At 40.2% G+C, this 24,365-nt stretch overlaps 1 protein-coding gene across 2 annotated transcripts in view; it reads right to left on the bottom strand.

Annotated features, from left to right (window-relative positions):
* Positions 1 to 24,365, bottom strand: part of LOC126161419 (CDP-diacylglycerol--glycerol-3-phosphate 3-phosphatidyltransferase, mitochondrial) — a 100,841-nt gene that overhangs the window by 5,580 nt on the left and 70,896 nt on the right. For both annotated transcript variants that reach the window (XM_049917213.1, XM_049917214.1), the window contains one exon: positions 16,509 to 16,734. In XM_049917213.1, coding sequence (XP_049773170.1) covers positions 16,509 to 16,734 — 226 coding nt within the window. The remainder of the gene's footprint in view (positions 1 to 16,508; positions 16,735 to 24,365) is intronic.

Genomic DNA, 24,365 nt, shown 5'->3' with positions numbered 1-24,365 from the left:
TGTACATGGAAGATAATCTGAGTGAATATGAACAGATTTGAAATAAGTCTGCAGCAATATGATGTGTAGTGCATGAGAAAAACTATGGCTATTCAAGGGAGAACAAGGCACACTTGTTACAAAAAATGGTATATGCATGTTTCAAGGATGCACGATACAATTTAGAGGCTGTGCATGATAATGACCTACTACATTATGCACATCAAATTGCACATAACATACACTCCTGGAAATTGAAATAAGAACACCGTGAATTCATTGTCCCAGGAAGGGGAAACTTTATTGACACATTCCTGGGGTCAGATACATCACATGATCACACTGACAGAACCACAGGCACATAGACACAGGCAACAGAGCATGCACAATGTCGGCACTAGTACAGTGTATATCCACCTTTCGCAGCAATGCAGGCTGCTATTCTCCCATGGAGACGATCGTAGAGATGCTGGATGTAGTCCTGTGGAACGGCTTACCATGCCATTTCCACCTGGCGCCTCAGTTGGACCAGCGTTCGTGCTGGGCGTGCAGACCGGGTGAGACGACGCTTCATCCAGTCCCAAACATGCTCAATGGGGGACAGATCCGGAGATCTTGCTGGCCAGGGTAGTTGACTTACACCTTCTAGAGCACGTTGGGTGGCACGGGATACATGCGGACGTGCATTGTCCTGTTGGAACAGCAAGTTCCCTTGCTGGTCTAGGAATGGTAGAACGATGGGTTCGATGACGGTTTGGATGTACCATGCACTATTCAGTGTCCCCTCGACGATCACCAGTGGTGTACGGCCAGTGTAGGAGATCGCTCCCCACACCATGATGCCGGGTGTTGGCCCTGTGTGCCTCTGTCGTATGCAGTCCTGATTGTGGCGCTCACCTGCACGGCACCAAACACGCATACGACCATCACTGGCACCAAGGCAGAAGCGACTCTCATCGCTGAAGATGACACGTCTCCATTCGTCCCTCCATTCACGCCTGTCGCGACACCACTGGAGGCGGGCTGCACGATGTTGGGGCGTGAGCGGAAGACGGCCTAACGGTGTGCGGGACCGTAGCCCAGCTTCATGGAGACGGTTGCGAATGGTCCTCGCCAATACCCCAGGAGCAACAGTGTCCCTAATTTGCTGGGAAGTGGCGGTGCGGTCCCCTACGGCACTGCATAGGATCCTACGGTCTTGGCGTGCACCCGTGCGTCGCTGCGGTCCGGTCCCAGGTCGACGGGCACGTGCACCTTCCGCCGACCACTGGCGACAACATCGATGTACTGTGGAGACCTCACGCCCCACGTGTTGAGCAATTCGGCGGTACGTCCACCCGGCCTCCCGCATGCCCACTACACGCCCTCGCTCAAAGTCTGTCAACTGCACATACGGTTCACGTCCACGTTGTCGCGGCATGCTACCAGTGTTAAAGACTGCGATGGAGCTCCGTATGCCACGGCAAACTGGCTGACACTGACGGCGGCGGTGCACAAATGCTGCGCAGCTAGCGCCATTCGACGGCCAACACCGCGGTTCCTGGTGTGTCCGCTGTGCCGTGCGTGGGATCATTGCTTGTACAGCCCTCTCGCAGTGTCCGGAGCAAGTATGGTGGGTCTGACACACCGGTGTCAATGTGTTCTTTTTTCCATTTCCAGGAGTGTAGATTGTACTGACTTCAAGGGAAACAGTGGATGGTTGCATAACTTCAAACAATGCTACAGAATTATAATGTAATTGGATGGATAGAAAAAAAATCTACTAACCAAGCAGTGGCAGGAGGCCACACATACAAAAAAAGGTTTTATTTATGAAAGCTTTCAGAGCCAATGGCTCCTCCTCCTGGGAGAAGAGTTAGGGGGGAAAGAAGAAGAGTGAAGGGAAAGGAATTGGAATTGTTTAGGAAAAGGGGTTTTATCTATCTAGTTATATTATATTGTGAAAAACTGATTATTGCCACTGTTATATTAGTCTACAGAACTGGAACACATAAGATAATAGAATATGAAACAAAGCATCAACTTGACAATGCACAGCAAACTGCAGAATCAGTCTGAAAATTTGTAGAGGAGATGATGAAACTTATCTCATTCTTCAGTAAGAAATTGGTTTTCAACTACAACCAATCTGGATTTGAAGAAAAATGCATATGGAAGGAACCCTGGAAATTATGGTAAATAGGCTGGAAAGTTATTTATTGTGCTTTGAGAAGTTGAAAGTGCTCTGCCTCTATGATTCTTTCTTGTGTGCGTGATCTTGCAAGGGCAGTAGGGAATATTGATGTTACAGCAAACTAGAGTGGGTAAATAGGCATAAGAGACCTACAACTATGTTATGAGCACTCCTTTTGGCCAACAGCTGGTCAAAACAACTTGCTTTTGCTAAATTCCTAGTCTGCATACAAAAATCATACTCCTTTAGAGCAAATTATCCTTCCTGGCAAGTGTGTGACATTGCAATTCATATCCCCTGAAACCACTGCACCAATTTAGTTTCTGGATGCCCTTTTTTTTTTTTCCATGCCTATAAAACATATAATCACATTATCTGCAGCTACACCTTAAAAGCTAGAATTTCATGATAAGCTCCATAACAGACTGTTTCGCTTTCGGTTGGACACCATCTCATCATCCCGTTATGCCAATATGATTCTAAAAGCATTCTTTAAGAGTGGATACCTAGCTGAACGTCCTGCAAGGTTTATAATTCCTGAAGAGTTCGCCTTTGATCTTGATGGTGCAAATCTTTGTGATCACTATAGCTTGCCATTTTTCATTTGGTGTTCATGGTGCAAGTTAATGGTTTGTCTTGAATATTTCATGAATGTAGACAATGTCCATTTTTTGAAGTGTAATACATACATCCCATAGAAAGTTGACCTCTGCACCTCCCAACACTCATTTTATGTCATCCTCCTCATGCACATGGTGAGTAATTAGCATCGAATATGTTTTCTGTCCTAATTGTTAGCACAAAAATTTCAAGTGAGCCTTACTCAAGATTGAACTTGCGAACTTTTACTTAAGGGGTTCCTAATCAGACTGATTGGAAGAATCCCCAGCAAGTGTAGTTCACATATGAATGAGGTCACTTATTAAATCCTTACTCATCTAATTCATGTGTAATTTTTAAGTACTGTCTGATGGCGTGCGATCCTTACTACATTGGTTTAGCAAGGATATTGGGAAAATTCAAAGAAAAGCTGCATGCTTTGTCCAAGTTCGTTCAATCAGTGAAGTGCGTCCTAGGAATTTTTAATAAACTGCAGGGAAAAGAGCTACAGGACACAGAGAGCTTTGTCCACAAAATTACAAGAATCACAAGAGGAGGAGGAGGAGGAAGAGGAGGAGGAGGAGGAGGAGGATGGGATGAATCTGGTGATATATATATACCCACTGTATGGTGGCTTGTAAAAAACAGCAATGGAATTTGCACACAGGAAGCCAATGACTTGTAATTAACAAATAAAAACAGATGAGAGATCTTCTGTGAAAAAGTTTTTTTTCTCAAAAGTGATACTGAATTAGACATGTGCAACAGTTACTGACATGCACATTTTTTACATTGTAATCATAGCAACTAGGTAAGGCAGAGAGAGAGAGAGAGAGAGAGAGAGAGAGAGAGAGAGAGAGAGAGAGAGAGAGAGAAAACAGTTAATTCTACATAAGGCATGTTGATTCCATGTGTTGTTCAATGCCACGCTTATATGAGTGTGAAAAGGTTGAGATTAGAATTGTCTAAATTATGTTGTGAGGTGTTTCTGATGAGTTAGTATACAACCTGCTTGGGAAGCAGTGTTGATATGTTTTATTTTTTACTGTCACATTAGTTTTACTGAAGACCTAAAAGAAGCATTATCCAATCAATGTACGAAGGTTATTTGGAAAGTAAAGTCCGAATCACCGTAGTTAATTGAATGTTGTGCAAACACTGAAATGCGCACGTGTACCACTTCCCAGCATGCCTTGCTCATCAAATGCTGTTTGCACTGGTATTGTTGCAATTTGCTGATGACAGAGTCAGTTCGAAAGGTTTAAAACTACTGATCAACACACAAATGCGAAATACGGTCAGTGATTTGATTTCTGACCGCAAGGAACATTGCAGCTACAGAATTTCATCAGCACATAAGTGAGAAGTATGGTTCCAATGCAATGAGAGACAGCAAAGTGCCTATGTGGATGAGAGCTTTCAAGGATGGATGGGATAACGTCCAAGATGAACTGCAATCAGACCAACCATCAGTGATCTCAGAAAATTTTGTCAATTCATAAAGACCAGTGATTCACAACTTTAGCAACATTTCTGAATGTGTGAAGAATGATGTCGCACAAAATTTTGTCAAAGCTGTGGATGAAATGATTCATAAAGACCAGTGATTCACAACTTTAGCAACATTTCTGAGTGTGTGAAGAACGATGTCGCACAAAACTGTCTCCCAAAATCGCAATTTCACAAATAGAGCACACATTTGGTTTCAAGGCTGCTTACTGAGAAACACAAAATGGAAAGAATGACTTGTGCTCTTGATTTTTTGGACATGTATCATAAGGAAGGTGAGCAACTTTTACAAAACATTTCCACAAGGGATCAGACGGAGGTTTCTCACATGACCCCAGAGTTTAACTGTCAGTTAATGGAATGGTGTCACACGACATCACCAATCGAAGTTAAGACCAAGCAGACAATCTCGACATGCAAGGTTCTAGCAACAGTACTTTGGGATAGACATGGAGTCTTGTTAGTCACGTTTATGCAGCCTGACTAAACTTCAACAGAATAAGCAATGTGGAGTTTTGTTGTGCATGACAATACTAGACCCTGTTCCGCACACCCAAAATCTGATCAGATCTTTGGTTCAAATGACTCTGAGCACTATGGGTCTTAACTGCTGTGGTCATCAGTCCCCTAGAACTTAGAACTACTTAAACCTAACTAACCTAAGGACATCACACACATCCGTGCCCAAGGCAGGATTCGAACCTGCGACCGGATCAGATCTTTTAGATGGGAATAAATTGGACTGTATGGTGGCTGGACAGACTTGGCAGTGAGTGATTTTTGTTTGTCCCACTACCTATAGGAGCTTCTCGGTGGCAATCACTTTGCAACAGATGATAAAGTGAAAGAAGCAGTTAAAGATGGGTTATCCCAACAAGTGGCACACATCTATAACTTACGGGTACAAAAGACTGTAGATCGATATGGCAAATGTTGAAACAAATACAGAGCTATGTAGAAAAACAGAGAAACGTGTAAGGAATTAAATAAAAACAGAGTTTTGAAAAAAAAATGATTGTTTACGTTTTATAAGAAACTGGACTTTACTTTCCAAATAACCCTCATACTTCGTCAGACAGTGAAAATGAGATTTTTCAACAATTATACCCATAACTGCACTTACAATCAGATTCTTTTAAACCTACTATGAGGCACTCCTACAGCCTACAAGTAAACCTTTCAATTAACTTTGAAAGGATGTTTATCACCAATTTTTCTACTTCTGTTTGAATCTTACTGAAAACAGAACCTACAGAATAGTTTACATTTTCTGTATAATGGTTACGGAAATATGGTACAAGTGCAAGTATTTTTTTTTAACTAACATTCAATAAGTGAATGTTGCAGCTTCTTTTGAATGAACCTATCTTCCTCCTTTTCCAGTATTCTTTGCTGGTGCAGTCTCCTTAAATTTCCTTTCCCCAGAACTGGCTCTGTCAGAAAACATCTATTTTCTGCACCTATAAATTATTTTTATATCTGCCACCATTGTTATTGTTGTTATTGTCATCACCACCCTCAATGGCAGCAGCAGTAGTAATAGAAATACTGTCAGTATTAACTTCATTATTTCACAGTATTATTTACTCAACTGTCTCTATACACACTCTGAGCATTTTATATTATTTACCTCATTAAAATTGTTGTTTCTTAGGTAACTATGATGTAAAAAAGGAGTTGCATGTGTGTACTCCTGGTCCAACGTAAGAAAGGGTCTAAATGGTCCTAATCAGACCAGTTTAAATAAAATAAATAATCACCCACTGTTCTCAAGACAGGTTATACAAGCAGGGATGACACAGGTAAAATTCTGAAACCCTTACAACAGTCTGTGCCATATTTACAAGCTGACACCACCGGTCAACCTGATATATTTGTCTTATCTAGGCATACTCATTGTGAGTGCACAGAGTTGTACCAAAACATGGTAGGACAGAACATTATGCATGTAAGAAATGTGTCAGTGACAGTGAAGACATTTTCTGCAAAAAATTGTGAATGAAATGCTTCCAAGAAAGGTTCTGCAATTTAGTCCTAAGAATTTATAAAGTTCAACTTAAATGACAATTTTATCATCATCTGATTGTAAAATGTCATTTTTATGAGAGTGTAGTGTCAAGACGTATATGCACTTCATGTTGTTGAAGTTAAATTACAATGTCTTTAAGATACAAGGTAATTGGTGTAATGAATATTTGAGAAATATAATTCAGTATGTCATACTGGACACTGAATGTTCTGCACAAATGAACACAACATTGGGTGTGCCAAGTGTAATAGGACCACTAATGTTCTCCATATACATAAACATTTTGTCACAGAGGCTCAGCAACATTACGAGATAGTTCACTGACAATGCTGTAGTCTACAGGAATGTATCGTCTCTGGATGATCCTAAGGAAATGCGGAAAGACAGTGACAAGATTTTTGCTTGGTATAATGAATGAGGCTGTCTTTAAATGTATATAAATGTAAGATAACTCTTATAACAAGAAAGAAACTGAAATCACCCAATTCAAGATTAGTGGTGAACATCTTGAGCATTCAACACTGTATAAGTATTTAGGGGTAATACTATGAAGTGATATGAAATGAAAATTACATACAGCTGGAGATCATGTCAAATATGCATGACAACAGACATTGAATGAATTTATAAACATGCTAGGTTCATAACAGGTCAATGTAACCCATGTGAAACTGTAACACGAATATTTTTTTTGCCAACATCATATATCTGACATACGAATGATGAGAACAAATAAGCTAGATTACGACATGTATGGAGGCAAAATATATCTTAATTTTTTCCCCTCACTCAATATTCAAATGGGATATGACACGCCATTCATTATATTGGTATGAAGCACACACTGCCATTCACTGTACAGTGGCTTGCTATGTGTATACATAAATGTAGCTGTTACCTGCTATCCTGTTTGCCTCGTCATTTATATTACACTTCCAATCATCCAGAACAGAAGTTTTGTCACATCTTGAGAGCAATACCTACCATTTCTTATTGCCTAGTTTCCATCAGCAAAGGCTCATGCTTTTTCTGCCAAAGAAGTTGCCTACTTTCAGGAAATTTCCTGTAGTTTTACTTTGAATGGAAAGAGACACTGTCTTCCTTCAAACACGTTTTTTAGAGTACACAACTGAATGCACTTTTGGAATCACAGATGTTACATTAAAAATGCCTTGTAAGTTAACAGAATCACCATTACGACCTTCATTATGAATGTGCAGCTGTGTGCTGCAGAGATTCACAAGTCCCTGAGAACCTAGAAGAATGTCTTTGCACAACAGAAAATGAAATTCAGTTTTTTACTTAAGCCTTCTTCAATTAAAAAAAGTCAGATAGCATCAATGGTATTACCTGCTAAGCTACACTCTGCACCTCCTTTAAAATAATGACAAAATGTTCCAAAGAACGCATTCGTTGCAATGACTTCTGTCTCATGGATTCCATACAGAGCTAAACCTAAATGGAACGAGTGTGTGTCAGGGCCACTACACTGCTGAAATACTCTTACAGTGTATGGCTACCCTACAATGAGTACTTCAGAATCAGGGTACTGACTTAAAATAAACCTCAGTGCTTTACTGTAAGATTTAAAGGTGCTAAAATTTGCTTTTCTTCCCACAAAAAAATTAAAAAGAGGATAATATGTAGTAGTTCTTACAGCGTGAACCACATCAGTTATTCATACTAACACAGGTAGTGAGTGGATGCACAGTTGAATTCACAATGAAACAGAACTGAGACCAAATCTATATCTACAATGATTCTCTATGAGCCACCATACAGCACATGGCAGAGGGTAGTCATTTCTCTTCCTGTTCTACACGCAAATAGAACGAGTGAAAAATGACTGTCTATATGCCTCCTTATGAGCCCTAATTTCTCATGCCTTATCTTCATGGTTCTTACGTGCGATGTATGTTGGTGGCAGTAAAACTGTTCAGCAGTCAGCTTCAGATGCTGGTTCTCTAAATTATCTCAATAGTGTTTCTTGAAAAGAACATTTCCTTGCCTCCAGGGATTCCCATTTGAGTCCCTGAAGCATCTCCATAACATTCACATGTTGTTCAAACCTACTGGTAACAAATCTCTTAGTTTGCTTCTGAATTGCTTCAATGTCTTCCTTCAATCCATGTTGGTACAGACCCCAAACACTCAAGCAGTACTCAAGAATAGGTTGCACCAGCCTCCTATATGTGGTTTCTTTTACACGTGAACCCCTCTTTCCTAAAATACTCCAATAAACCTAAGTCAATCATTCGTCTTCCCTACCACAGTTACCACATGCTCATTCCACCTCATATCGCTTTGCAACATTGTACCCAGGTATTTAAACAACTTGACTATGTCAAGCATGACACTAGTAATACTGTATCTGAACATCACAGATTGGATCTTCCTACTCATCTGCATTAACTTTCATTTTTCCACATTTAGGGCTATATGCCATTTATCACACAAGCTGAAAATATAGGCTAAGGCATCTTGTATCTTCCTACAGTCAATCAACTTTGACACCTTACCGTACACCACAGCACCATCAGCAAACAAGTGCAGATTGCTGCCCACCCTGTGCGCCAAATCATTTATGTATCAAACGGTCCCTTCCCTACAGCTTAGGTCTTCGTGGCAAATGAATCTTCTCCAGTCCTGAATCCCTTAACCGTTACACCAATAACCTGAAAACAGCTTTCACATCCCACAACTACCCTCCCGACCTGGTACAGAAGCAAATAACCAGAGCCACTTACTCATCCCCTCAAACCCGGAACCTCCCACAGAAGAACCCCAAAAGTGCCCCACTTGTGACAGGATACTTTCCGGGACTGGATCAGACCCTGAATGTGGCTCTCCAGCAGGGATACGATTTCCTCAAATCCTGCCCTGAAATGAGATCCATCCTTCACGAAATCCTCCCCACTCCACCAAGAGTGTCTTTCCACTGTCCACCTAACCTTCGTAACCTCTTGGTTCATCCCTACTAAATCCCCAAACCACTTTCCCTACCCTCTGGCTCCTACCCTTGCAATAGTCCCCGGTGTAAAACCTGTCACAAGCACCCTCCCACCACCACCTACTCCAGTCCTGTAACCCGGAAGTTGTACACGATCAATGGCAGAGCCACGTGTGAAAGCACCCACGTGATTTACCAACTGACATGCCAACACTGTGAAGCCTTCTATGTGGGAATGACCAGCAACAAACTGTCCATTCGCATGAACGGACAAAGGCAGACAGTGTTTGTTGGTAATGAGGATCACCCTGTGGCTAAACATGCCTTGGTGCACGGCCAGCACATCTTGGCACAGTATTACACTGTCCGGGTTATCTGGATACTTCCCACTGACACCTGCCTATCAGAACTCCGGAAATGGGAACTTGCCCTTCAATATATTCTCTCTTCCCGTTACCCACCAGGCCCCAACCGCCGCTAATTTCAAGTTGCCGCCCCTTGTACATCACCTGTCATTCAACATCTTTGCCTCTGTACTTATGCTTTGACTGACATCCCTGCCCAACCTCCTTGCATTTACACATGTCTGCCTGTGTGTGTGTGTGTGTGTGTGTGTGTGTGTGTGTGTGTGTGTGTGCGCGCGCGCACGCGCACGAGTGTATACCTGTCTTTTTTTCCCTCTAAGGTAAGTCTTTCCACTCCCGGGATTGAAATGACTCCTTACCCTCGCCCTTAAAACCCACATCCTTTCGTCTTTCCCTCTCCTTCCCTCTTTCCTGATGAAGCAACCTTGGGTTGCGAAAGCTTGAAATTTGTGTGTGTGTGTGTGTGTGTGTGTGTGTGTGTGTGTGTGTGTGTGTGTGTGTGTGTGTGTGTGTGTTTTTTTATTGTGTCTATCTACCAGCGCTTTCCCGTTTGGTAAGTCACAGCATCTTTGTTTTTTATATATAAATCATTTATGTATATAGAGAACAACAGTGATTCTATCACACTCCCCTGGGGCACTCCTGATTATACCCTTGTCTCTGATGAACACTCGCCTTTGAGGACAACATATGGGTTTCTATTACTTAAGACGTCTTCAAGCCACTCAGGTATCAGTACCTTCATTAATAGGCTGCAATGGGGCACACTTTCTGCAAATCTAGAAATATGGAATCTGTCTTTTGCCCTTCATCCTTTGTGAGAAAAGTGCTAGATGAGATTCGCACGAGCGATGCTTTTTAAGACCACACTGATTCGTGGACATAGGCTTCCCAGTCCCACGAAAGTTTATTATATTGAGCTGGGAATAAGTTCAAGGATTCTGCAGCAAACTGAAGTTAAGGATATTGTCTGTAATTTTGTGGGTCTGTTCTCCTACCCTTCTTATATACTGGAGGTACCTGCACTTTTTTCCAATTGCTCGGGACTTTGTGCTGGGCAAGTGATTCATGATATATGCAAGCTAGTATGCCGTAAAGTACTCCTTGTACAACTGAACTGGGATTCCACCCAGAACTGGTGATTTATTTGCTTTCAAATCTTTCAGGTGTTCCTCTGCACCAGGGATGCTTATTACTATCTCGTCCATAAGGGAGTCTGTCCGATATTCAAATGACGGTATGCTTGCACGATTCTCCTGTGAGAATGATTTCTTTAATTTGAAATTTAAAACTTGAACTTTCATTTTACTATCCTCAACTGCCATACTAGACTGGTCAACAAGGGTCTGAATTGAAGCCTTAGACCTAAATCCCATCACAACTGATCAAAAACGCAAAAATAAACAAACACAGTTTTCCTAACTTTTGGAATCTTAGGAGGAGGTTGGAAAGAAATTCTCAGTTACCAAGAGCTCCCAACACAGCAAAGCTTCTGTCCACAAATCGGCACAGATTTAGAAAGCATTACTCATGCAAAACTCCGCTTCCCCTTTTCTCAAAAGATTTCATGTGAACTATGGATTAAGGGCAACAGGCAGATTTCACATCTCTAGGTTTCTGAAGATTACTTGTGCAGTGCGCTGCAGACTGGAAGGTACCAGCATATGGAATAGGGTCTCAAATACATCAGTGGCTCTAAGCCTTCTTAAGTAATAGAACCCATTACATTGTTCTCGAAGGCAAGTGTTCATCAGAGGCAAGGGTATCATCAGGAGTGACCCATGGAAGTGTGAAAGGACTGCTCTCAGTCTCTACATATATAAATGATCTGAGAGACGGGGTGAGCAGCATTCTATGTCTATATCTACATCTACATGGATACTCTGCAAATCACATTTAAGTGCCTGGCAGAAGGTGCATTGAACCACCTTCACAATAATTCTCTATTATTCCAATCGCATAAGGCGCTTGGAAAAAAAAAGACACCTACATCTTTCCACGCAAACTCCGACTTCCCTTATTTTATTATGATGATTGTCCCTCCCTATGTAGGTCAGATTCAGCAAAATATTTTCGTATTTGCAGGAGAAATTTTGTAGTAGAAATTTCATGATGAGATTCACCACAATGAAAAATGCTTTTGTTTTAATGATGTCCACTCCAAATCCCATATCATTTCAGTGAGACTCTCCTCCCTATTTCGCAATAATACAAAGCGTGCTGCCCTTCTTTGAACTCCGTCAGTTCTATCTGGTATGGCTCTCACACCATGCAACAATATTCTAAAAAAGGATGGACACGCATAGTGTAGGCAATCTTCTTAGTAGATCTGTTACATTTTCTAAGTGTCCTGCCAATAAAACGCACTCTTTGGTTGGCCTTTCCCACAACGTTTTGTACATGTTCTTTTCAATTTAAGTTGTTCATAATTGTAATTCGATGTTTTCTAAATCCGTGTTGATTGTGTGTCAATAAATAATTCTCTTTGAGGTAATACAATTTGTGTTCCAAAATCCTGCTGCATATCGACATTAATGATATGGACCTGTAATTTAATGGATCACTCCTACCATCTTTTCGTGAATATTGGTGTGGCCTGTGCAGCTTTCCAGTCTTTGGGTACGGATTTTTGTCAGGCCAACAGTTGTACATGATTGTTAGTATGGAGCTACTATATCAGCATAGTCAGAAAGGAACCTAACTGGTATACAGTCTGGACCAGAAGACTCTTTTGTTGAGTTATTTAAGTTGCATCACAACTCCAAGATTATCTATTACTGCGTTACTCATGTTTGCAGCTGTTCTCGATTCAAATTCTGGAATATTTACTTCATCTTCTTTGGTGAAGGAATTTCAGAAATCTGTTTTTAGCAGATCTGCTATAGCGGCACTGTTGTTTATAGTATTTCCACTGCTACTGCACAGGGAAGGCATTGGTTGTGTCTTGCAACTACCATACTTCACATATGACCAGAACCTCTTTGAATTTTCTGCCCGGTTTTGAGACAAAATTTTGTTGTGGAAGCTATTATAAGCATCTCGTGCTAAGTCCGCTCTAAATTCGAGTGTCTGTAAAAGATTGTCAATCTTGGAGATTTTGCACCTGTTTAAATTTGGCATGTTATTTTTAATATTTCTTCAACAGTGTTCTGACCCATTTTGTGTACCAAGGAGGATCAGCTCCATTGTTTGTTAATTAATGTGGTATAAATCTCTCAATTGCTGCCAATACTATTTCTTTAATTCAAGTCACATACGATCTACACTCAAGCTGTTTATTTGGAAGGAGTGGAGATTGTCTCTCAGGAAGGAGTCAAGTGAATTATCATCTACTTTTTGGAATAGGTATATTTTTCATTTACTTTTGTAGACTTTTGGGGATTAACAATATTCAATCTTGCTACGACAACCCTGTTTTCACTAATCCCTGTATCCGTTTTGATGCTTGTTATTGGCTCAGGATTATTTGTTGCTAAGAGGTAAAGTGTGTTTTCAAAACCATTTACTATTTGCGTGGGCTCATGAACTAACCACTCGAAATAATTTTTAGAGTATGCATTTAGCACAATTTGAGATGATGTTTTATGTGTATCTCCCAATTTAAACATGTATTTTCACCAACATATCATGGGTGAATTAAAGTCACCACCAACTATTATCGTATGAATCGGGTACATGTTTGAAATCAAACTCAAGTTTTTTTAACCCTTCAGCAATTGTATCATCTGAATTGGGAGGTCAGCAAAAGGATCCAATTATTATTTTATTCCAGTTGCCAAGAATTACCCCTATCCATACTAACTCAAAGGAACCATCTACTTTAATTTTGCAACAAAATAAACTACTACTACTACTACTAGCAATAAACACGCCACCACCGTGTTTAGCCTACTCTTCCGGAACACCTTTAGGTTCTTCGCAAAAATTTTAGCTGAAATTATCTGTGGTTTTAGCCAGCTTGAAATGTCTATAACGATTTGAGCACAAATGCTTTCTATTAGCACTTGGAATCAGCACTTGGAGCTATAGTACTCACCCACCACAGCTACAACACCTTACGACTGTTATACCGATGGTTTCTGTATCTAAGTTCGAACTGTGTTCTGCCTGCACCCTGTGAGACTTAAGCCCTTTTTGTGTTTTCATGAGACCCTCTAACCTAAAACCTGCCCAGTCCATGTCATACAGCCCCTGCTACCCATGTAGTTGTCTCCTGCATGTAGTAGACTCCTGACCTATTCAGCAGAACCTGAAACCCCACTACCCTATGGCGCAAGTCAAGGTATCTGCAGCCTACACGGTCACAGAATTGTCTGAGCCACTGATTCAGACTCTACAATCTGCTCTGTACCAAAGATCTGCAATTGGTCCTGTCGACTATGCTGCACATGGCGTGCTCCGTTTTCAACTCAAAAGGAAGACTGGCACCCTTTAGCACTTCCAATAGCTGCTCGAAACCAGATAGAATCTCTTCCAATCCAAAGCAACACACATCTTTGGCACTGACGTTAGCCACCACCTGCAGTAGGCTGCACCCTGTGCTCTTGATGGCATCCGGAGGGACCCGTTCCATATCTAGAATGACTCCACCCAGTATGCACACTGAGTGTACATGGCTTTCTTCCCCTTCTTTGCAGCCATGTCCCTAAGGGGCCCCACAATGTGCGTAACATTGGAGCTCCAAACTACCAATAATCCCACCCTCTGTGATTGCCTGGATCTTGCAGGCTGAGAGGTTTCCTTTGAAACTGGCCACAGAGAGCACCTGGAACCTGTTTGTCAGACTAACTGGGGAGGCCTTCCATGCAGCTCCCTGGAAGTTTTTCACCACCTGCCATTCCCTGAGGTGACCTCCCACTCGACCACGGATGAGGGGTCAACCTCAGTGCAAACAGTAACAGGGCTGGCCACCGGTGAGGACTGATCAAAGGACTCGAACATGCTAAGCGTCCATTGGATCCCCACAGCTGGCCCACATCAATGATGCCTGCTGCAGTTTCAAGCTGTGTAACCGAAGCCATCAAAGCCTGGAGCTGAGAGTGAAGTGTCACCAACTCATCTCGCATCCGCACACAACAGTCACTAAAGATTGTGAAAAACTACACTACTAAGACAAATGGACTATAAACATGTGCTGCAGTACTCTACTATAGACCCTGACAAAAACAGAAGAATTGTATCTAATAAATTAAATTAATACACAGTGACTCCGAAAGTGAACCAGTGAAGCACTCATGTGACACTAAATAATTCGCCACTGGTTAGCAACTTGTACTATGTCACAAAATCGGTTTACTTTCTGAAGCAAACAAAAACACGAGAACTGTGTATTAGATATTGAATTAACACACAAAAACTCAAGAAACTAAACCATCAAAGCACACAGATGAAATTATACAATTTGCTCTTTGTTAGGAACTCGTAAAAGTCACAAAACCAGTTATTTCCCAGTTGCTGATTCTGTCTTGGCTGCCTGCTCCTGTCTGACTGACTGCGACTGTTTACTGATGACTCTGTGATGTATAGGAAGGCATTGTCGAGTGACTGTAGGACGATACAAGATGACAGACAAAATTCCTAGTTGGTGTGATGAATGGCAACTTAATCTAAATGTAAAAAATGTAAGTTACTACAGATGGATTTAATGCTGGCTGCAAAACAATTCTGCTGCTGCCAATATACATTTTGCATAAGAAGCACGAAGATAAGAGAAATTAGGACTCGTGGGGGCATATAGACAGTGTCTTTTTCCTTGCTCTATTTGCGAGTGGAACAGTAAGGGAAATGACTAGTAGTGGTATAAGGAACCTTCCAGCATGTACTATACAATGTACGTATGAAGATGTAGATGTTGGCTATGCTGAGAGCTGTTTCAGTTGATGGTAAATATGGGTCAGCCCATCTGTCTCTTTGTGAATTCAAAATTAATTTTGTTTGGAATTTTAATTTTTGGCACTGTGTGTGTCACGTAGGTCTATCTGCAGGCAATTTCTTTTACATAAAGAATATTTTTGATACTTTTTATTTCTAATTATCTCAGTGCAATCAGGATTATTCCCGCCTGAAGGAAACATAGCAACAATTGGTAAAATGATGTAAGCAAAGTTACTTTCAATTATACAGCAAACAGCATAAGAAAATATGATGAAGAAAGAATAAACAAGTGAGATAAATAAAGTAGCATAAGGAGGATGGTGTGTATATGTAATATTTAATGGATTGAAATTAATTATTTCTTGATCGTAGCCACTGTGCAATTGTATTTGTAATACATTTATGCATGTAGAAAATTACCCAAGAAAAGATATAGTCAAACAAAAGGATGATGTCTAAATACAAATGAAGCTGACTGACTCCATGAATAACTGCTAAGAAAATCACACACATTTAATTCATTCTGCAATACTTTTTACAAATAATTTATCATCACTGTCTTTTCAAGATTATATAAATCAACAGGTGCTATTGCTTTGGTTTTGTTACACCACACTTACTGTATCATTCTCTGCCCTTTGTACTCTCCTTTATAACTGTAGTTAGATGTGAAATCGTGGCTCATGTTCTCAAACAGGAGGCCAAATACAAGTGGCTTAGACAATAAAAATGGACTGTCTCTATCAATTTTAACAACTTCAAATTTTCTAATATTAGTTCAATAGGTGCATCATGATGCTACCCTCATCTACAGAAGTATTCTATGACCCAACAAAAAACTGAATGTGTATCTTCCTGCGGAAGTTCTTGTAACTTGAACAAACTGTGCCAGTTTCAGTTTCACATTTGATAAATGTGAAAGAAAATATTAAAAATAATTCATCAGGAATGAGCAGTTAAAACTGATAAACAGCAATGAGTTAGTGAATGGTTTAGTGTCAAAATGTGTGTTACCTTGATCGCACTTACCAAAGTTTGAAGATCCAACAAGGGTGAGAATTGGCAAGTTCTGCAATGGCAGGGTATACCAAAGTCCTTTGGCATGGTATGTCCATCCAGGTCTGAAGTATTCAAGAAGGCTCACACGGTCCTCCTGGCCTGCATTCTGTACTTTGTGCAAGAATGCAGCAGCAAGTTGGCGATATGCAGCTGGAATCCCACCTGCAGGGCCAGCAGCTCCAAGAAACCCATTTGCCTGAAAATTTTGGACATGGGAACAAAATAATGTGATGCAATGTGAATGAACTTCTCTCTCTCTCTCTCTCTCTCTCTCTCTCTCTCTCTCTCCTTCCCTCTCTATTATGACAGAGTCCCAATCCATGTAATCTTTTGTCCTGTTATTTCTTTCGCCTACTAAGGCATCCAGAAAAAGATATACTATATTAAGGCACAATTCAGTTACACATCTTTTTAGTGTAGCAGTGCATCATCTTTAAGAGTAAGGTTAAAAAGGCATGTGCTAACTGTACACTGCACTGATTAAGAAGTGAAGTTTACGGCAGAACTGCATTATATTAAAAATGACATGGGCGTGCTGAAAAGTAACAGCTCCAAATATTTTATGTGAAACTCTTACAGCTTTTTAAACAAAACAAACTTTATCAACATTCTACATCTTATGTTTCATGTCTACATATTCATTTCTCAACACAGTCACCCTGACGATGAACACATCTCTCCCAACAAGAGAAGGGTTTGTTAATACCATCACTGCAGAATGTCTGATATTGTTGATGGAGCCTCAACCTCACCTCAGCTTGCACCACTTCATCGCTAGCAAAGTGAAGTCCTCAAAGGTATTCTGTAAGTTTTGGAAACAGGTGAAAGTCAGATGGGGCCAAGTCAGGACTGTAAGGATGATGATTAATGACAGTGAACCCAAGATGTTGGATTGTTGTAGATGTCACAGTGAGGATGTTCCACATCACCTTGTCATATGCTACCATTTGGAGCCCTCTAGCAGTGGAGGGCTGGAAATATGTAGACATGAAGAACAAAGATGTAGAATGTTAATAATATTTATTTTTATAAAAAAGCTTTAAGAGTGTTTACTTTAAAAAATCAAAGGTATTACCTTTCAGCACACCCTCATACTCTCCTTTGTTTGCTCTATATGAATGACACAATATTAATTATTTAATTTTAATTATATTTGTTGTTCCCACAAAAGATGACATCCAGAAGATCACTTGCTAACGTTCAAACCAACTGTTGCACTAATTCTTTGATGACCCATGTGTTTTGATTCACATTCACCAAATCCAAATAATCACAAGTGGAACATACAAAAGATACCACTGTAATTAAAAATTATAGAAATTAATTATTTATGAATTTTGATAGCAGCTTGTTTCTGTTTAACAAAGAAACAACATAACTGAATTTTTGGAAATCAAACTGCTCCACAACAATTTTTGCACCACCCTTATGACTCCCTTAATTTATGTTTTTTTAAGATCAGAAACTTTTCTCAATACTCCTTTCAACGGAAGAAATTGCTTCATACGTCACTGCCAAATGTTTTTAAACCACTGTCAGATGTTTAAAAAAAGGAGCTTAGACAGTGGCTTATACTCAAATATCCATTTAACATGGAACCGGCTTAAATTGTATTGGAAACATAATGATAAACTTCTGTAAATGTAATGATAAATAAATATCACATTGTTAGATACATAACTTTTACACTTCATGCAATACGGAATGTGTAACTTTTGTGTAGAGATATCAGGTATGTTGAGATCCTGACATTGCCCAAGCGCATGATAATTATCTTACAAGTCTAAAGTTAAATATTTAAAGGTGAGCACTATATGCAGGCACTTGTGTAGTGAAGGTAAAAGTAAAACTACATTCTCAGCTTAGTTCAATATAGAATATGTCTTCCATTGCAAACAGGACAATGCAGCTTGCATATACCTTGCAATATGCATCACAATATCACATGAGGTTCAAACTGTGTGCACTTTGTCACTTTACAGAAATGAGGTTATCACATTGCCCGCCAAAATGACAAACACCACAGTGATGATGATTGATCATTCAGCTGCTGCCATAGCACACAATTATCGAGAAACATTGAAAGACTTGCATCATCGTCACTGACTGTGGTCAACAGCACCTGCTGATAACTGTCTACAAATCATAGTTTGTAGTTTTACCAAGAAGAATGCATCAGAACTGCACAATACATTGTTGGAGGGACCTGGGAGACCTGTGTTGATCCAGACAGTACACAGTTATCTACAAATAATCAGTTTCAGTTCTAGGTGTCAGTCATGAACAACATCATAAACCAGGGCCGGCCAAACGCTGCACAGTGTGCAGACGTGCGGAAGTGCTGCACATGTGCGCAAGTGTGCGACAGCGACATCTGTTATTAGACATGTGCCCTAATTGAACAGCGGCGGCTCCACTTCCCTGTGGTACAAGCAAGAGCGCAACATATCCAGCCTCGTTTACCCCTGGTGACCGTAACCTTAACAGAGAAGTACTGAGAAATGGCAAGTACTGTGAAAAAGCAAAGGATGGGAGATCTATGTTCTCAGTCATTTAAAAATGACTGGGAACTGCAATTCTTTTTGTAGCCGTTGGTGAAAACTCACAGTTTTTGCTGTGCCGCTGAATAATAGGGGGCCAGCGTAAGTTTTCAATTGAAAGACATTGCAATACATATCACAAAGACTAGTGTAGTGTACTCAACAGTGAAGAACGGCAAGCAAAATTAAATGTCCTAAGAAAATGGATGGGACACATCAACTCGATTTTACTGTACGTCAAAGTAACTGATACTTCTTGAACTCTTAGTTTCTTGTGTTACATTTATGTCTGTTTTACTGTACGCTGTACAATGTACTGTTTTCAATTTTCCAGAATGACAACCACACTAAATCTTCACTGCGAGCAAGTTTTCAAATCGCATTAAGAATTGCACAATCTCGGAAACCCTTTTCCGAAGGGGAGTTTGTGAAAGGGTGTCTGATTGATGCTGCAGAACTTGTGTGTCCCACGAACGTTAGGTTTCAAGAAATCAGACCATCCAAACAAACAGTGACAAGACGTATCAGTGCTATGGCCGGCGATCTGCACAGGCAGCTAATAAAGAAGGCTAAATATTTTGTTGCTTTCTCTGTTACGCTCGAAGAAGCAACAGATCTTACAGATACAGCCCACGTTGTGATATACAAACGAGATGTCGATAACGCACTTTGTGTAACAGAGGAGCGACATCTGTGTGTAGAAACATGCACTACATGAACGCTGACGGCTGCGGCGTGCTCGCTGTGACCCGGAAGTTGCACATATGCAAGAGCACCGCACGCATGCAGAATTTCTGGCCGGCCCTGTCATAAACCCTCCAGCACTATGGTGTGCAAAGACGGTGACCTGGAATGGAGTCTGTATCATTGGCAATACGTTCTCTTCAGCACTAGTGCAGAATTTATCCAACACCTGACGATACTATAGAAGAGCTTGAAGGTGGCCAGATACCAAAACATACCTCTAAACTGGTACTGAGCATAATTTGAGGGACGTGCAGTAGCAAGACAGAATCGTCCAATCTATCATTCAGCCTTATAGAAAACATTTCAGAAATGGGTTTTTCTTTGAAGAAGATAATGCATGTGCACACCATGAGCAACTCTAGAACATCTTCCCCCAGATGGCAGGAATAAATCAAATGGAATGGTCTGTGGTACCTGCTGACAAGAATGCGACTAAGTAAGTATGCCTCAGACCAGTTGAAATTCGCAGTGTGTTGACACAGGAACCCTCCTGTCACAGGAACTAGCTGATCTCAGGAAGGCCACTGTGAAAACTGGAATATGCTTGAGCAGTAATGTCTCTCCCATATTACTGACAGCATGTCAAGGGCATACAAACATGTTACAGTGTACAGGACACAGTAACACAGTATTGACTGCTATTCAGCAGCAGATTTTAATTCCACAGATACGCAAAGAGCGCACATTTGAACTGACTGCCTCTTTTGGTTATTGTTTTGTTTTGTTTTTACACTGAAGGACCAAAGAAACCAGTATAGCCACGTGTATTCAAATACAGAGATATGTAAACAGGCAGAATACAGTGCTGTGTCAGTAATGCTTATATAAGGCAACAAGTGACTGGCGCAGCACAGTTGTTAGATTGGTTACTGCTGCTACAAAGGCAGGCTATCAAGAGTTAAGTGAGTTTGACATGGTGCTATAGTCAGCACACAAGCTTAATGATGAAGTGGGAATTTTCCCGTATGACATTTCACGAGTGTACTGTGAATATCAGGAATCCGGTAAAACTTTAAATCTCCAACATCGCTACGGCCGCAAAACAATCCTGCAAGAACAGGGCCAACTTCCGCATATTGCTGCAGATTTCAATGGTGGGCCACCAACAAATGCGTACTATTCAATGAAACATCATCAATATGGGCTCTCGGAGCCAAACACCCATGTGTGTACCCTTGATGACTGCATGACACAAAGCTATACGCCGTGTCTGGGTCTGTCAACACCAACATTGGACTTTTGATGGCTGGAAACTTGTTGCCTGGTCAGACGAGTCATGTTTCATATTGTATCAAGTTAATGGAGGTGTACAGGTACGGAGATCAACCTCATAAATCCATGGACCCTGCATGTCAGCAGGGGACTGTTCAAGCTGTGGAGGTTCTGTAATGGTGTGGGGCGTGTGCAGTTGGAGTGATATGGGGATCCTGATACGTCTAGATACAACTCTGACAGGTGACACGTAAGTGACCTTCTGATCACCTGCATCCATTCATGTACATTGTGGATTCTGACGGACTTTGGCAATTCCAGCAGGATAATGCAACACCCCACATGTCCAGAACTGCTACAGAGTGGTTCCAGGAGCACTCTTCTGAGTTTAAACACTTCCGCTGGCCACCAAACTCCCCAGATACGAACATTATTGAGCATATCTGGGATGCCTTGCAACATGCTGTTCACAAGAGATCTGCACCACCTCGTACTCTTACTGATTTATGGACAGCCCTGCAGGATTCATGGTATAAGTTCTCTCCAGCACAACTTCTGACATTAGTCATCTCCACGCCACTTCATGTTGCAGCACTTCTGTGTGCTCGGGAGGGGGGCTTGATGTTAGACAGGTGTACAAGTTTTTTGGCTCTTCAGTGTGTTTATAGTAAGTCAAATCTCTCTTTTTTTCTCCGTAAGGGTCATTCTTTCACTCTCTCCTTCCCTTGAATCACGTCACAATAAGACGGTGATGAAAACATTTTTTTTAGCAGTTTAAATGACACACGCAGTTCATCATAATATTAATTTGTGAACATGAAAATTGAAGTACTGATTTTTAAGATTAACTGTACAAGATGGCCCATGATCCTTATGTAATTCAAAAGGTACTTTGCAACCGATTTACACAAGAAAAAATAATGCATGTATGTAGCCATTACAAGTGGTAAAAGGACGTAGAAGCTTTCACGTTCATAACACTGATGTTACATTCTCTATCACATATTTAAATTTCCAATATCTGAACATCAAAAATTTAAGAGCTACCATCTGCCCTGCACACCAGTCAGGTGCTACGGCAGAAATGACACACGAAAGTAACAACATTTCATGAAATCAAATTCTAGGGGCTTTCATATTTACATGGTTCAGTTGCAGTAAAACATGCACACTGGTCAGCTACAACACAACAACTGCTACATCGATGATGTTGCCAACAGCGAAAATCAACATATCATAGTAACCAAGTCTGTAAATAACATTGTATATCGGCGTCATTATTTCAGTCACTTTTCTGTACGAGCAGTTGTGTAGTCATTTGCTGCCATTACCAGAAAATTTGAAGTAAGTTCCTAATTTTTAATTTCTTCATTTTGAATAACTACGACAACTGAATTCTCTTACTATGCAGAAACTATATTTGTTTTAGGGTATGCCTTGATGGAGAAAGCCAATGAGTCAGACTGAAAGATGCACAACTAGACAGACAATTTTTGTGTAGAGAAGGTAATAGCAATGTGGACATTCATAATGATAATACATCTGTTTTATTTAATGATCATATTATTAATACTAGAGTACTGAAAATTGAAGTAGTGATTTTTAAAATTAATTATACAAGGAGGCCAATGAAACTTACATCATTCAAAAGGAACTCTGTTGTATATGTGCACAAATAATAATAATAATAATAATAATAATAATAATAATAATAATAATAAAAGCATGTATACGTAGCCATCAGGAGAGGTAAAAGGAAGTAGACACACACACGTGAGGAAAGCTTCCTTTTGTCTCTGACAATGCTACCAACTTCTACTACACATAACGATCAGATACTACTGTAGAAACGACACACAAAAGTAACAAAATTTTGTCAAGTTGCATGCTAGGGACATTCATGTTTAAATGTTGCTGATAGTTCAATTGCAGTAACACACACATACCAGAGAGCTACAATGCCACAACTGCTATGACACTGATGTTGTCAACAGTGGAAAACGAAACGTAGTAAAGAAGTTGTGAGGGACATCAAACACTGTTTATTAGTGTTTTTTAAATTAGTCTGGTTTAAGAGTAAATGGAACTAACTCTACGTTTGTTTGCTGCCGTCACTACAAAATTTAGTGTGTTTCTAATTTTCAGTGTCTTCATTTTGAGTAGCTACAACATCCTTATTATAAGGAAACTTACTTGGTTTTAGGCTGTTCCTTAAAAGAGAATATTAATAGGTCAGACTGAATGACAAAGATGCAAACACACATTCCCACAAGCAAGCACACCTCACACTGACACTGACTGCTACCTCTGGCCATTTCTGCCCAAGGTAGCAGTCGCATGTTTATGTGTGAGAGATGTGCTTGCTTATGTGAATGTATGTTTGCATTTCTCATTTCTGAAGAAGCTTTGGCCGAAAGCTAATGTGTAACAGTCTTTTCATTGTGTCTGCCTGCAACTGGACTTTCCATTGTTTGAAAATGTATTTAGAGCATAAAAGCCATCCAAAACAGGTCTAAATTCAATACCTTGGTGCTGTTTATTTCAAAACAAACTCTTCTTTTTTACTTTTTCATAAAAACGACCAATACATAAAAGTTTAATCATCCCAACAATTATGCATACAAATGACATTTAGAAAGAACGCACATTTGAATGAAAAATGTTCTGTTGCATACAAACTGTTCATACCAACATGTTTCTTCTGGCTTCAATACATCATTTTCTTATGATTTTGGGGATGATAACAGTTCAAATTATCTAAATCATTCTTTTTGTTTTGACTGTCTAAATAAGAAGATAGATTAAAAGTTTCAGTAACTATTCCTATGACTGACTTCTTTATTGCAGTACCCTGTGGATACAAAAATATGTCTAATGCTAGAGAACTGTACTATTGATCTATTGATTAAATAGCTGAGTAATTCATTACATGAAACCGTCATGGTGTTTTCAGTTATGGATTTTCCTCAGCACAATCAAACTACTTAAATCCATTTAACTTGGTTGCAATGCATTGGCAAAAATAATAAAGCAATTCTGGAATATAAATTTGCAGCTTAGTTACTAAATGAGTGGCCTTATATATATTTATACATGCAGATTGAAGTGATGAATGAAAATTTGTACTAAGGCCGGGATTCAAACCAGGTCTCTTGCTCACTAGGCAGATGTACTAACCACTACACCACCCTGGCACAGTGGATTTGCACAACTGCACATACTACCCTAGCATGCCTCTCTCCTCAATCCAAATTACCAGTCACACCTCAACCCACTTGGTATTCCCTCTAAATTCGAACAGAGGCTCTCCAACTATACTGGAATAGCA

The sequence above is a fragment of the Schistocerca cancellata genome, chromosome 2 (genome assembly GCF_023864275.1).
Source record: "Schistocerca cancellata isolate TAMUIC-IGC-003103 chromosome 2, iqSchCanc2.1, whole genome shotgun sequence".
Taxonomy (NCBI): Eukaryota; Metazoa; Arthropoda; class Insecta; order Orthoptera; family Acrididae; genus Schistocerca; species Schistocerca cancellata.
Note: the sequence above shows the minus strand (reverse complement) of the source record. Positions and strands in the feature narration are given on the sequence as shown.